The sequence below is a fragment of the Eschscholzia californica genome, unplaced genomic scaffold (assembly GCF_041429995.1).
Source record: "Eschscholzia californica isolate CP2 unplaced genomic scaffold, dmEscCali1.0.p SCAF_4, whole genome shotgun sequence".
NCBI lineage: Eukaryota > Viridiplantae > Streptophyta > Magnoliopsida > Ranunculales > Papaveraceae > Eschscholzia > Eschscholzia californica.
The window spans coordinates 14,133,374-14,146,658 of NW_028238461.1; the positions used below are offsets into that span (position 1 = coordinate 14,133,374).

Consider the following 13,285-nt stretch of genomic DNA (forward strand, 5'->3'; position numbering starts at 1 on the left):
CTTCAACCCTAAAGATTCAAAAATTAGAAACTACAAATTTCTCTCTTTAAAATTCTTCACTAAGCACTTAACTTAAACCCCTCAAAATCATCTTCTAGCAAGAAATCGACTTCAACCGGCTCGGCGAAATCGACAAATAACCCACGGTCGTTTCTCTGTTTCAGTCGTTCATGTTTATTATAATTTGGGATTAGAGGGGTTTCTGGTATTTTTAGATAAACAAAGGGTATTTTTTTACCTTGAAAATGTGAGTGCCTACAAAATTGTCCTTTAAGAACATTTTAAAAGTTTATTTGGGGCCTAGCTCCTTAAAATGTAAGATGTCTTTTTAACTAGAAAAACATGGACCTGTAATTTAAAAAAGGAAGTCAAACCTTATCTTGGAAATAGGGATACGGACATGCGGTGGCCACCCATGTTGGGTTTTGAAGAGTTAAGTTAGTGGCCCATTTAATTAAACCAACAGGTGCTTTTAAATTTTTTCTGAACAGATTATACATAACTGAGTGTCCCCTAAAATTGGTGGCCCAAAGCAAGAAAGCCTCACTTTGGGCCAGGGCCAGCTCTGCTTACAGGGATGGTAGTGGTTTACGACATTGGGGGACATGAAAATGTCCCTCGACATCCATATTGTTAAGTGTAAATATTTTAAATGTCTTGAAATCTCTGTTCGTTCGGCCGGCCGTTCGGGACATTTCAAATATTCCGAAATGTCTCTATTATTCGTTTGAGACATTTCAAATGTCCTGAAGTATTATGTTATTCGTGTGAGACATTTTACATGTCTCTCAATGTGTGTGTTATTCGTTTGAGACATTTCAAATGTCTTCAATGTATGTGTCATTCTTTGAGACGCAAAACTATAGATATTTCAAGAGAAATTAGTTTCACAGACATTTGAGAATATTTTAGTGTATATTTAGAAAGAGAATGTTTCTGAAAATATGGAAGACACTTAAACTTCAGTAAGAAACATCAGTGGACTTCCACCGACAACGACTCTTAAACATTAGAGGGTTTCTGATGAAACCCTTACAGAGTTTTGTTAGTCGGCCGACCACGAAATGTATACGCGGACATTATATCCACCGCCGACGGCCCACTGGTGCAGTTTAGCAAACTATATCTGTATATAACCTTTTTTTTTTTTTTTTTTTTGTTAAGAGGTATATAACCTTTTCCTATCTGTATATAAAAAATACTACCAAAAGCACCACTTTATCCTTAACAAAAAAAAAAAAAAAAAAACCAAAAGCTTCACTACTTCTGTTGCACGTTCTAATACTAGAATTTTTTGTAAATAGAATGAAGAAGCAACATTATATCCCACCGGCGCAATTTAGCATCCATTGACAAAAATAGAAAACTTCCATTTTTACAGAGCTTCAAATCTACTAAATGGTTCCCCAAAATTTGCAGAGTTTTTAGAGAGAGAGAGAGAAAGTGTTTAGGGAGAGAAAGAGAGAGTTAGAGAGATGGGAGTTGATTACTACAACATTCTAAAGGTAAGTAGAAACGCAAATGATGAAAACCTAAAAAGAGCATATAGAAGGTTAGCAATGATATGGCATCCAGATAAAAATCCAACAAACAAGAAAGAAGCTGAATCAAAGTTTAAACAGATCTCTCAAGCTTATGATGTTCTTAGTGATCCTCAAAAACGTCAGATCTATGATCTTTATGGTGAAGAAGGTCTTTTATCTGGTGAAGTTCCTGTTCCTCCTCCCCCTTCTAATAATCATCATCATCATAATCCATCTTCTAGTTCTTATAATCATCAATCTTCTCATCGTTCTGATCCTTACCCAAACCCTCAAAATCAAAATCGAAATCATAATCGGAATCAAAATCAAACCTTTTATTCAAGAGACCCAGATGAGATTTTCAATGAATTTTTTGGAGGATCTGATGGTACTAGTAATAATAATAATAATAATCATACAAAGAATAATCAACCATCTCGTAAAGTTCCTGTTCGTGAGAACAATTTGCCATGTAAACTTGAAGATCTTTACTTGGGTGCAAGAAAGAAAATGAGGATCTTGAGAACTGTTTTAGATGCTTCTGGGTATGTACTTTCTTTGTACTTTTTTTATGATTGATTTTTTATTTATAATCTCTGGTTTGATTAGTTTCTAGACATTGATACAAAAACATAATTAGGGTTTAGAAGAAAAAGAGACTAATGTGTAGATGATGATTATAACGGTGAATGAGAGTAGTAGACATAATTGAGGTTTAAGATTGATAACATGAGATGAATTTGCCCTAAACCAATATGCTTATATCATTGTATGATTATTTGATACTTTTGGTGTAAATTGTTTTTTGTTTGATCAATTAACTTGAAAGGAAAATGAATCATTATAGGAGTGATATTAGAAATTTGAGAGCTCTTTCTTTGAGCTTAATTTGGGGGGAATTGAACAGAGAACGCAGAGTCTTGTGTTTAGTAGAATCAATTTGATGGTTGGAATCAGACCGTAGCTGCAACCAAAAATCCTCTTCCTAGTTCTTCTTCGCTTTGAGTGTAGCTGCAACCAAAAATGATAAACAAGCCGAGCCGAGGAGGCGAGGATTTTGGTTGGAATCAGACCGAGATGCCAAGGTTTACATGTTGCTCTCTCATCTTAGAGAGACAAACAGTCTGATAGACCTTTTGGTCTGATTTTGGCTGAAATCCTCAGACGGTCTATTAGGGTTGTAGCTGCAAGGAATCAGGTAGGAACATGAAACTCAAAGTATTTTTGGGTCATAGCCATTAAGACAGGATCAGTCATTAAACAGGAAAGTTATCTAGATATATCTAGCTACTTAAGATTACACCATTGGTTTACCTTAGTCTTCGAATAATTCAAAAAGTTTTTGGGAGGTCAAGAGAGTATATGCTACCTCGTTCAGTTGTGATAGCAGCATTACTGTGAAGACTAAACAAGACCACGTCGAGTCGGCTTGGGAGATCTTACGAAAATATTTAGAGTTTGATAGAACATTGGAATGACATGGCATTTGCGATAATCAAGATTTTTTTTTTCTTTGTTTGAGAATGACTTTGTATCCGTTGTTCTGTTTGATGAGTTTGCTTCACTATATTCGTCATTTTTCGTTCTCTTATTATATGTCGGAAACAAAATCTTTCTTTTATGTAGTAAACCAAAGAACGAAGAAGAAATATTGACTATCGATATTAAGCCTGGTTGGAAGAAGGGAACAAAGATAACTTTTCCAGAGAAAGGTAATCAAGAAGTTGGTGCTGCCCAAGGAGACATTATTTTCGTGATCGACGAGAAGCCCCATCCAGTTTACAAAAGAGATGGGAATGACCTGTTGATCAATCAAAGAATGTCATTGCTAGAGGCGCTCACAGGGAAGACCTTCAATGTGGCTACCTTAGATGGAAGGAGTCTGACAATTCAAGTGACAGATATTGTTAAACCTGGCTATGAAATGGTGATCCCGAACGAAGGAATGCCAATATCAAAAGAACCCGGAAAGAGTGGTAATTTAAGAATCAAGTTTGATGTCAAGTTTCCGTCAGTGCTCACTTCTGAACAGAAATCAAATCTAAAGAGAGTGTTGGGTCCAGAATCACTCTGACAACAATGACTGCTCAGTGCTCACTATCTCGCTCGGTTCAAAATCCATTAATGCAGGTAGAAGATGCAACTTTTCCAGGGTGTAAATATGTTATATAACCATATAACTAGAAAGTGAAAATGTGAATAGACAAGATTCGGAATTTTTTCGAGCAAAATGGTGTTTGTTCTGACTTCTGAAACACGGGTAGTGGAAGGTAGTTCATGATTGGTTGATCGTTAAGGGTAACGTGAACATTATGGAAGCAAATCGGAAATTGGCATTGAAACTGGATGAGATAATTTGCAGGTGAAGCTTAGTTTGCTAGGTAAGTTAGTAGATTCTTTTTTTTCTTTTTGTTCAGATCATAGCAAAGATCAAACTGGAGGTATTTTTTGGTACATTGAAAATGTGATTGATATTTTTTTCGTGTCCCTCGGGTCTGTTAGTCCTCTGTTTAGCTTTACAGTACTTTTAATCGAAGTTAGTGTTCGTTTTTCTTAATTACGTGCATCTATATATGTCACATAAGTTTTTTTTTTGTTGAGTAACATTTAACATAAGTTGGTTTGCCGTTCACGTTTTTAAATAAAAATGTCATTTGGCCGGAAAAGGTGGGGCGACTACATCCACGGATGGGTATGACTATCAGTTGTCTTGTTGATCTGTGGTCTGTCCATCTAGTCTGATTACATCAACCATCAGCCTACGATCGGCCTACTCTTATGGGTCAAGTATCATGGTTGTATAATTGTCACATTTAGATATATTTCATTGCTGAAAATTTAGAGTTAAAAAGTTTCCACGATTTCAGGTATATACATATCGATTTATTCAAATACGAGATGTCAAAATTCAATAATAATACACTTTATTCTTGAAGAGCGAATTCTAAAAATCACTTTATTCTTCACAAACAACCGTTTTATCGTTCTAAACAAGTAAAAGATGTAACATTATACTGATGTAATCAAAATTGTAGAAGTGGGATTCTGTTCTGTTGGATCTTCATCTGAAGAGCTTCTTTATTCACTCCCACAACTTTGTCTATTTGCTTACCATCTTTGATGATAAAAAATGCAGGTATTGCTGTCACACTAAAATCACTAGCCACCTCCTGGTTTCATCAAAATATGCTTCCAAGTTAATATGTTCAAGTTTTAACCCAAAGCTCTATAAAAAAAAATGACTCAGTTTTAGAATAGGGCGATGGACGATTAATACTTACTGGTAGAACGTCTACGTCAATTTTGACGAAGATAACGTCAGGGAAATTGGAAGCTAACTCAATGACTGTGGGCTCGAAGAATTTGCACGGCCCACACCATGTTGCAGTGAAATCTATCACCATCTTCATCGTCCACCATCACAACAACAAATACCGTTACATTATTAGTCTTCACATTTATGTGTTGCAAATATTTAACGAACAATCAGAGCGACAAGAGAGGGGAGACAAAAAAGTAGAGATACGACATATATGGACTATCCATTGGGGGACCAGAGCTCAAATCTTATTGCTTAAAAAAATAGTGAAAGAGCGGCCTTACCAGTTGTGTGTAACTCTTCTGCAAGTAAAGCTTCCATTCATTTTTAGTGCGAATTTCTTGTATTCGAGATTGGTTGGTTAATCGAGGAACATGCCCGAGTGCCATTGAAGATTGCTGAACTCCCATTTTTGATCTTATTCTTTTGACTTGAGTTAAGGAAATGGGTGTTTTGATGGATTGGAAATGGTAGGAAGTAAGAGACAATTTATAGCTGAATTGAGTTCTCTAAAAGCATTAAGAATTGTGTTTCTTTGGGAATTTGATTCTTTGATGTAACAACTGCTCTTATTTCCATGGTTGAAAAGGAATTTCATTTCAAGACTTCTTTTCTTTATACATTTTAAATTTTTGGAGGGTAAATCGAATATCTTTTCTCAAATTTTGAGATTTGTTAAATGTGATAGTGGAGCAAAAACTCACAGTGATCCTTACAAAAAGTAAGAATTAGTGGTATAAGTTAACCATTGCTAGCCCATAGCTAAAAAGAATTCTAGAAGTAAAGACTTTTCGATTACGTTTATCCAAATACAGATGGATTTCACAAAATATGTCTACTCGAAATTTAGAATGGAAGGATTATATGTGCACAATGACCACAGTCCAACTTTTTAGTATTCTTGAACATATAAGGTTACGAAAATCGAATATGAGCAAAGAATAAGAACTTGATTCCATTTCCAATTGAAGATATACCTATCTCACTCCAGTACAGAGGTATCACAATGTCATTTTCATCTCTTTGAGTTATTTCATGTGCAATTTCTCTAACCTGTTGAGAAAGACATTTTTTATGTGCCCTAGGTACAAATTCATGTATTCTTTACAAAAGTACTCTCAATCCCAACTATCAACTAATCAAAATCATTAACAAAAACAAGATAAAAAAAATTGGAAGTTAAAATTAGAAATTCAACATGAGAAGTTTAAATAACAAATTAGCCATTATTTGGGAATACCCTTTGAACGAAGACTAAAATGAAAACCAACTATTCAAATGGGATGGCCAGAAAATGAAAACAAACATCATATAATGAAGCTACAAGATATATAGGCAACCGTCAAGTAATCTCACCAAAACTTGCCCTGGAAAGAAAAAGTTGCAGAACAATTAATGATGAGCGTGATGATCGCCATCGTCGTGACCATCAGGAGATCCACCTGGACAAACCAAAACATTGAAAGAATAAAATCACGTATTCAACCTATCTGATGTGAACCGAAAGGTTTATGCAGTCTCCATATTTCAAGATCGTGGTGCCTAACAATGTGGACGGTATTCAGGACGAGTGTTAAAAACATAACTGTTTTTGGAAAGGGTAGGTTTCAGACGGGGTCTCTCTAGTGGAAAGACATACATCATTTTACTTACTCTCATATTCTCCTTCGAGTTATTTCGTCTAATGAGTTTGAGAAGAGCGTTAAGTAGCTTCATCATTTTTATATCCTAATGAACCTTGTAATGGGGAAGCTTGAGAATTTGTAAATTAGTAATCAAGTTTTAAACTCCACTTACCACAAATTATTGAGAACAGACGGAGTCAAGGACATTCGTGTGAGTTTCCTTTCCCCAGCCAAACCCAAACAACATCATGCTCATCTTCTGCAAATATATTAAGTATCAATGTCATCCGTATGCTTTTCAGTAAGATTATTAAAATAGTTTCACGTGAAGACAATTAAAAATAGAAGAAAGCCAAATACAACTGAAAATGAATATTTGGATAATGGAAATAATTTGGTTAAGGAAGATGTGAATAATGAGATTACCATTTCGTGTAGTTTTCAAAGAAATATACATGTCTACAGGATTTATCTCTACAATGTCTGTTGGAGCTACGGCGGCTTTTGAATTGTCATGAAGAATTGTTCACCAAGTGATCTGCTCAAGACTGCGCCAAATTTCGAATCCTGGTAAGGATGTGGAACTGCAATTCTAGATGGAACAACAGTTGAATCTACAATATCTTCAGCCTGTTACATGAAAAACTAATTCAACTTTTTTGGTTTTAAGCAGAAATTTGAACTTTATTTCTTGAATATGCAGTCAACGTTCGTATAGAATGTTAGCAACTTAGTTGAAATTAAGTGTTAGCAGCTTAGTTAAATTAGCTTTCAGTGGAAAGGGACTAAATTTCACAATTCCTTTTAGAAAATTCAGAGGCTATCACATCCCCAAAGGAATGCTGCAGATGCAAATTCAACCATCAAAGATCGATAAGCCTAACAGCAGCAGCAGCATCTATTAGTGATGAGCGTGACGATTGTCATCGTCGTGACCATCAGAAGACCTACCTGGACCAACCACTTCCAGCCAAGAAAACATCGGAAAAATAAAATCAAGTATTCAACCTATTCGATGTGAACCAAAAGGTTCATGTGCAATGTCCATTTCAAGACAATGGTGCCTAACGATGTAGACGATATTCAAGACAAGATTTATAAACATCACTGTTTTTGGAAAGGGTAGGTTTCAGGCGGTAATCTGCGTTATTTCATCTAATATGAGTTTGAGAAGAGTATTAGGTAGCCTGATCATTTTTATATCCTAACGAAACTTGTAAGGGAAACCTTGAGAGGTTGTAAATTGCTAATCGAGTTTTATACTCCATTTACCACGAAATATTGAGAACAGACGGGACATTCACGTGCTTTCTCCAGCCAAAACCAAATAACATCATGCTCATCTTCTACAAGTATACTAAGTATCAATGTCATCTGTAATTCTGTATGCTTTTCAGCAAGATAACTGAAATCGTTTCACATAAAAGCAATAAAAATAGAACAAAACAAAGAAATTACCATCTTCACCGCCACGGCATCCAACAATACTTTTTGTCAAGGTAGACTCTATAACTGCAGGTGCTCCCTACAAGATAATATCAATTTAAAATATCAAGATAATATCATGATAGGCTGATGTTCTCACTAGCATAAATGCAATAAGAAGCAGATGGAAAGGAGTTTTGAGCATGCAATCAAATGGGCTCTTTGCATTAATGTCTATGGCAGGTACCCACAATTTGTTAAGCTTGAAGGACCCAGAATATTTCATGGAAAAGTTAATCACTATACTGTCATTTGATTTACCTTTTGTTTGGGCTGACAAAATTCGGTTGGAATCTGGAGGTTACAAACATATCAAGAGTCCGATCATCAGGATTAATACCTCTATTTAGCATCTCATCGTACAATCTATAAGCTTCTGGCAAATTATCCTCCTTGAAATAACCGTTAATCAATGTATTATATATAAGAACGTTAGGAGTTATGTTTTTCGTATCCATATCTTCCAAAACTTTTCGCGCATTGTCTAGTTGACTTTGATTGCAAAGACCATTTATAAGAACACTATAGGTGATTGAATCAGGCACAATTCCCTTTCCTAACATTTCTGTGTAAAGCTCTGACGCCATTAATATGTTACTGTCTTTAAGCAAGCCGTCGATTAATGTAGTGTAAGTTGACAAATCAGATTGAATACCCTCTTCAGACATTCTCTTAAACAAGGATAGTGCAGCTTCCATATTATTACGGTTCCGAAAACCACTGATCAAGCTATTATAAATCATTGTATCTGGAGATAAACCAACCTGAAAGATCTCAAAGAAAAGCTCTTGAGCACCTATCATATTTCCGTTTTTGCATAACCCATCAATAAGAGCATTATAAGCAGCAATATCTAAAGGAAGACCCTGATTTCTAATCTCATTCACCACCTTAAGAGCCTTATCAGTGTTCCTATTTTTGCAGAATCCGTCGATCAAAGTAGTATAAGTAACAACATTTGGGGATACTCCAGTATCACACATTTCCTGATAGATTGCTTCTGCTGAGGCTATGGAACCCTCTTTTATGAATCCATTAATTATGCTATTATAAGTCATGCAGCTTGGCATAAAACCTTTCTTCATGAACATTTTCAACGTATCACTTGCTTTATGTGTTTGTCCAGCTTTACATAGACCGTTTACGATTGTGTTAAATGTAAAGTCGTTCGGGACTATGTTTAAGCTCAACATTTGGTTATGTACATCAAAGGCTTCTTCGATCTTACCGTTCTTGAAGTACCCGTCCATCAAGGTAGAATAGGTTATCACATTACCTCTGATACCCTTCTCAACCATTTCAAGGAACATGTTTGAAGCTAAATTCATATCTCCTTTTCTGCAATGTCCTAGTATTAGGTTGTTGTAAGAAACCACATTGGGTAATACTCCATCATTAACCATCCTATCCCATAACTTAATAGCTTCAGTCATCCTTCCTTCTTTACAAAGCCAGTTTAAGAGAGTGTTATATGTGAAAACATTAGCAACCCCATACTTCACTGCCTCATCAAAAATTTCAAATACCCTTTTCCAAGAATGAGATTTCAAGAAACCCTGAATCAAAGAGTTATACATGAACACATCGGGGATTATCCCTGCAACTTTCATCTTGGCATAAACCTCATATGCTTTCTCAATATTTTTGTTCTTACAACAACCCTCAATCAGAACAGAAAATGTAACCTTATTCGGAGTGGTTCCACCCTCAATCATTTCCGAGAACATATCCAAAGCACCATCTAAATTATCTTGAAGGCAATATCCCTTAATCAGACTTGTACCCACAACCAAATTCATCGGATATCCATTGCTAACCATTTCATTCTTTAATCTTAAGGCTCCTAAAAGATTTCCTTGCTTCACACAAGCTCCAATAACAGTTGTATATGTACATTCAGAAGGAACCCACCCATTATCCTTGATCTCTTTCAGCAATTCACAGGCTAGAACTGAATCGGGTTTCTTGCAAACTGCCTGAATTACAGTATTATACACTACTTGATCGATTTCAAAACCTCTAGATTTCATTTGTCTAAAGTAACCTTCTGCTTCATCAGGCTTCCTGTCTTTCAAACAAGCACGCATTATCACATCTAAAGTATACTTATCACCATAAATTCCTCTCTCTATCATTTCATTATACAAATACCGTGTTCTACCTATCAAGTTTGCTCTAACAAGACCAGTCACAACAAGATTTATATGAGTACTTGGAGGAATAATATCGGATTTGATCATCCTAAGGAAACATTCATATGCATCTTCAATACGTCCAATCTTTATATAACTAGATAATAGGTAATTAAACAAGCGTGGATCTGACTCACAAGTTTTCAAGGTCTCAATTAGGTGATCAGTAAGAACAATGGCGCTAGGGCTAGCATCACCAGAAACACATTGATTCAGTAAGTTTCTAGCAATCCAATTGTATTTCGAACTCACAAGAATATGAAGTAAAATACATAAAGCATCAATTCCACGAACAAAACCTCTTTGTTTTTCAGCCCAATTAAAGTATTTCAAAGCCAACTTTGGATTATTTTGATTTTTCAGAAGAACATCTATTACATAATCCTGAGTTAGTTCTTTGTCAGCTGAAAGTTTAAAAATTTCTTGTTCTGAAGAAGGATTTAAATGCAAATCATCATACCTAGATTCTTCTGAAACTGATGATTGATCTGATAATCCAATTTTCAAATCGATTTGAGATGGAACCACAGTTTCTAAATCAGACAATGATGATTCTGATAATGGTTGATTCTCAGGAGAACTGATTTCTGAAATTGGTGAGTGAGAAACATTTGATTCTGAATTAAATTTCTCTTTCACTATAGAGTCTTGGCAACTCAATGTAGGAGCTGACGATAAGGATTTAGGGTTTCTACATGAGCGGAGGCGTATCAGCCATGACGAGATCGAAGAAGAAGAAGATACTGGCATTTTTTCTCTTGGTGCAGAAAACGCCCCAAAACCCTAGTATCCAACACTTACAAGGATATTTGAAGTTTTTGATGTGAAGAAATATTTTTAGATGTGAAGAATACTTTGAAGATTAGAGCATCTCCAATGCAATACTCTATCTTAGAAATTCTGAGTGTCACATGGGATTTTTAGAGTTTTTTCTTAAAACTCCTCTCCAATGCAACACTCTATTTGGATCTCTAAGATGACGTGTCGAGGGTGGAATAGAGATATCTCAAGATGACACTCTAGAGAAAAAAATAGAGACAAAAAACTATGCCACATAATTAAATAAGATATTTGATTTTCGATCAATAGAAATCGAGTCTTTTATATTTTCTAAAATAACTAATTATTTATTGACAAAAATAACTATGCCACATAAGTAAATAAAATAAGATCCTCAACAAAAAAAAAAAAAACATAAGTAAATAAGATAAGTTTAGAGTTTTGCATTGGAGATAAAAAAAAAATGGAGGATCTCTGTTAAGGCCACTTAGAGCATCTCCAATGCAACACTCAATCTTAGAAACTCCGAGTGCCACTTAGGATTTTTAGAGTTTTTTCTTAAAAACCATCTTCAATGCAACTCTCTATTTGGATCTCTAAAATAAGTTTCGAGTTTTGCATTGGAGATACAAAAAATTTGATGATCTCTATTGACGCCACCTAGAAGTGAGAATCTCAATTTGAACTTGACACATAGGATGAATAGTGATTTTTTTGAGTTTTTCATTGGAGATGTTCTTAGGAGTGAGAATCTTAATTGGAACTTGACACATAGGATGAATAGAGATTTTTGTGAGTTTTGCATTGGAGATGCTCTTAGCTAATGATGATTAATTTCCTAAATTAAAAAGAGTAGCGTAATTGGTTTGACATTTCGACAAAGGCCAGCTCTTTGGGGAAAGTTAAATAGCTTCCGGAGTATGTAAAATTTTGAAAATTTTCTGGGGCAATATATTTATGGGGAAATTTTCCACCTCACCTCTCTCTCTTTTCCGACAAGGTCGTCGGTCGAACATAAAAAAAAAAAAAATTATTTTTTATTTCATCTCACCTCTCTCTAAAAAAAATAAGTCTTTTTTCATCTCCTCTCTCTCTAAACTCCGGCGAAGGGAGTTTTCCTTCGCCGGAGGTCGTCCGGCAGACCTTGAAGGTCTGCTCGAAGCATACCTTATAGATCTGCACTGAGCAGACCTTGAAGGTCTTTTTCGGCAGACCTTCATGGTATGTCTCCGGCAGACCTTAAGGTTTGTTCGAGCGGACCTTCAAGGTCTGCCGGACGACCTCTGGCAAAGGGAAACCCCCTTCGCCGGAGTTTAGAGAGAGGAGATGAAAAAAAAAAATTAAAGAGAGATGAGAGATGAAATAAAAAAAAAACTTTTTTTTTTAATGTTTGAAGGTCGTCGAGCAGAAAATTGGCCGGTCGGCAACCTTTGTCGGTGAAGATGATGAAGTGGCAAGAAGATGAGGTGGCAGAGAGAAGAGATGAGATGGAGGAGAGAGAGAAGAGGTGAGGTGGTGAGAGAGAGGTGAGGTGGAGAGAGTGAGTTGAGGTGGAGGTTTTTATTTCCCCATAACAACCTACAAAATAAAATTGTCAAACAAAATAGACCAATTTTTGACCAAGTCTTCACACCCTAGAAACTATTTAGCTTTCCCCAAAGCGCTAGCTTCGACAAAATTCCCCACGATTTCAAGATGCAAAACGTACCATTTCGTGACCTAGCTGAATCAATGAAGGTGATCCTAGCTGAATCAATGAAGGTGATACTTAATTTACCTTGTGCTATAGTATATAAGAGAAGTTATGCTGACACATAAGACAGTCGAATTGTAGCAAGAGTATGAGTGAGGTTATGACTTAGAGAGAAAATACCCCGACAATAAATCGACTAGGATATTTGTCGGGTATGCTCACCTTCCTTTTTTCTTAAATTCTAAAGCTCGAATTTCATGTTTAGTAATATTGGGTACTCCGGCGAGTTATTATAAAAGGACATCTAACCGTCATCTTTTAAGATATCTTATCCCAATTGAGGTCGTTGCTCGGGACTAGACAACTTCTTTTTCTTTTTCATGGACATCCCAATGATGTATCAACTCGGCAACTTCTTGGGTCACTAAATAGGTTTGGGGATAGGAAATACGTAAAATAGGAATGATACATAATAAGGACATGAGATACGAAACACACAGATATTGTGTAGTTTGCACATGTAAAGCTGAAATTTCATACTCAGTAATGTTGGGCACTCTGGCTACTAGGACATTTAGCAATCCTCTTTCAAGGTCCCTTATCCTAATTTAAGTCTGTTGCTCGCAAGTAGACAATTTTTTTTCTTTTTCAAGGACATTTCAAGGATG

The 13,285-nt window shown here is 35.7% G+C and overlaps 2 protein-coding genes across 3 annotated transcripts; one reads left to right on the forward strand and one right to left on the reverse strand.

The window, feature by feature from the left end:
• The first annotated feature begins 1,200 nt into the window (after positions 1-1,200).
• On the forward strand, positions 1,201-4,080 carry LOC147542962 (uncharacterized). The gene is made up of 2 exons (XM_086632955.1): positions 1,201-2,068; positions 3,150-4,080. The coding sequence occupies exons 1-2, from the start codon at positions 1,476-1,478 to the stop codon at positions 3,595-3,597; spliced, it is 1,041 nt and encodes a 346-aa protein (XP_086489081.1). The 5' UTR covers positions 1,201-1,475; the 3' UTR covers positions 3,598-4,080.
• A 1,925-nt stretch (positions 4,081-6,005) lies between these two features.
• Positions 6,006-11,514, reverse strand: LOC147542963 (Pentatricopeptide repeat (PPR) superfamily protein). Of its 2 annotated transcripts, none has more exons than XM_086632952.1 (6): positions 11,435-11,514; positions 8,214-11,030; positions 7,926-7,992; positions 6,894-7,097; positions 6,640-6,726; positions 6,006-6,284 (listed from the first exon to the last, which is right to left on the reverse strand). In XM_086632952.1, the coding sequence occupies exons 2-3, from the start codon at positions 10,892-10,894 to the stop codon at positions 7,974-7,976; spliced, it is 2,700 nt and encodes an 899-aa protein (XP_086489078.1). In that variant the 5' UTR covers positions 10,895-11,030; positions 11,435-11,514; the 3' UTR covers positions 6,006-6,284; positions 6,640-6,726; positions 6,894-7,097; positions 7,926-7,973. The 2 variants fall into 2 exon arrangements, with proteins under 2 accessions (XP_086489078.1, XP_086489079.1); XM_086632953.1 differs by lacking the exon at positions 11,435-11,514 and adding an exon at positions 7,740-7,813 and having other exon boundaries at positions 8,214-11,157.
• Between the last annotated feature and the right edge of the window lie 1,771 nt (positions 11,515-13,285).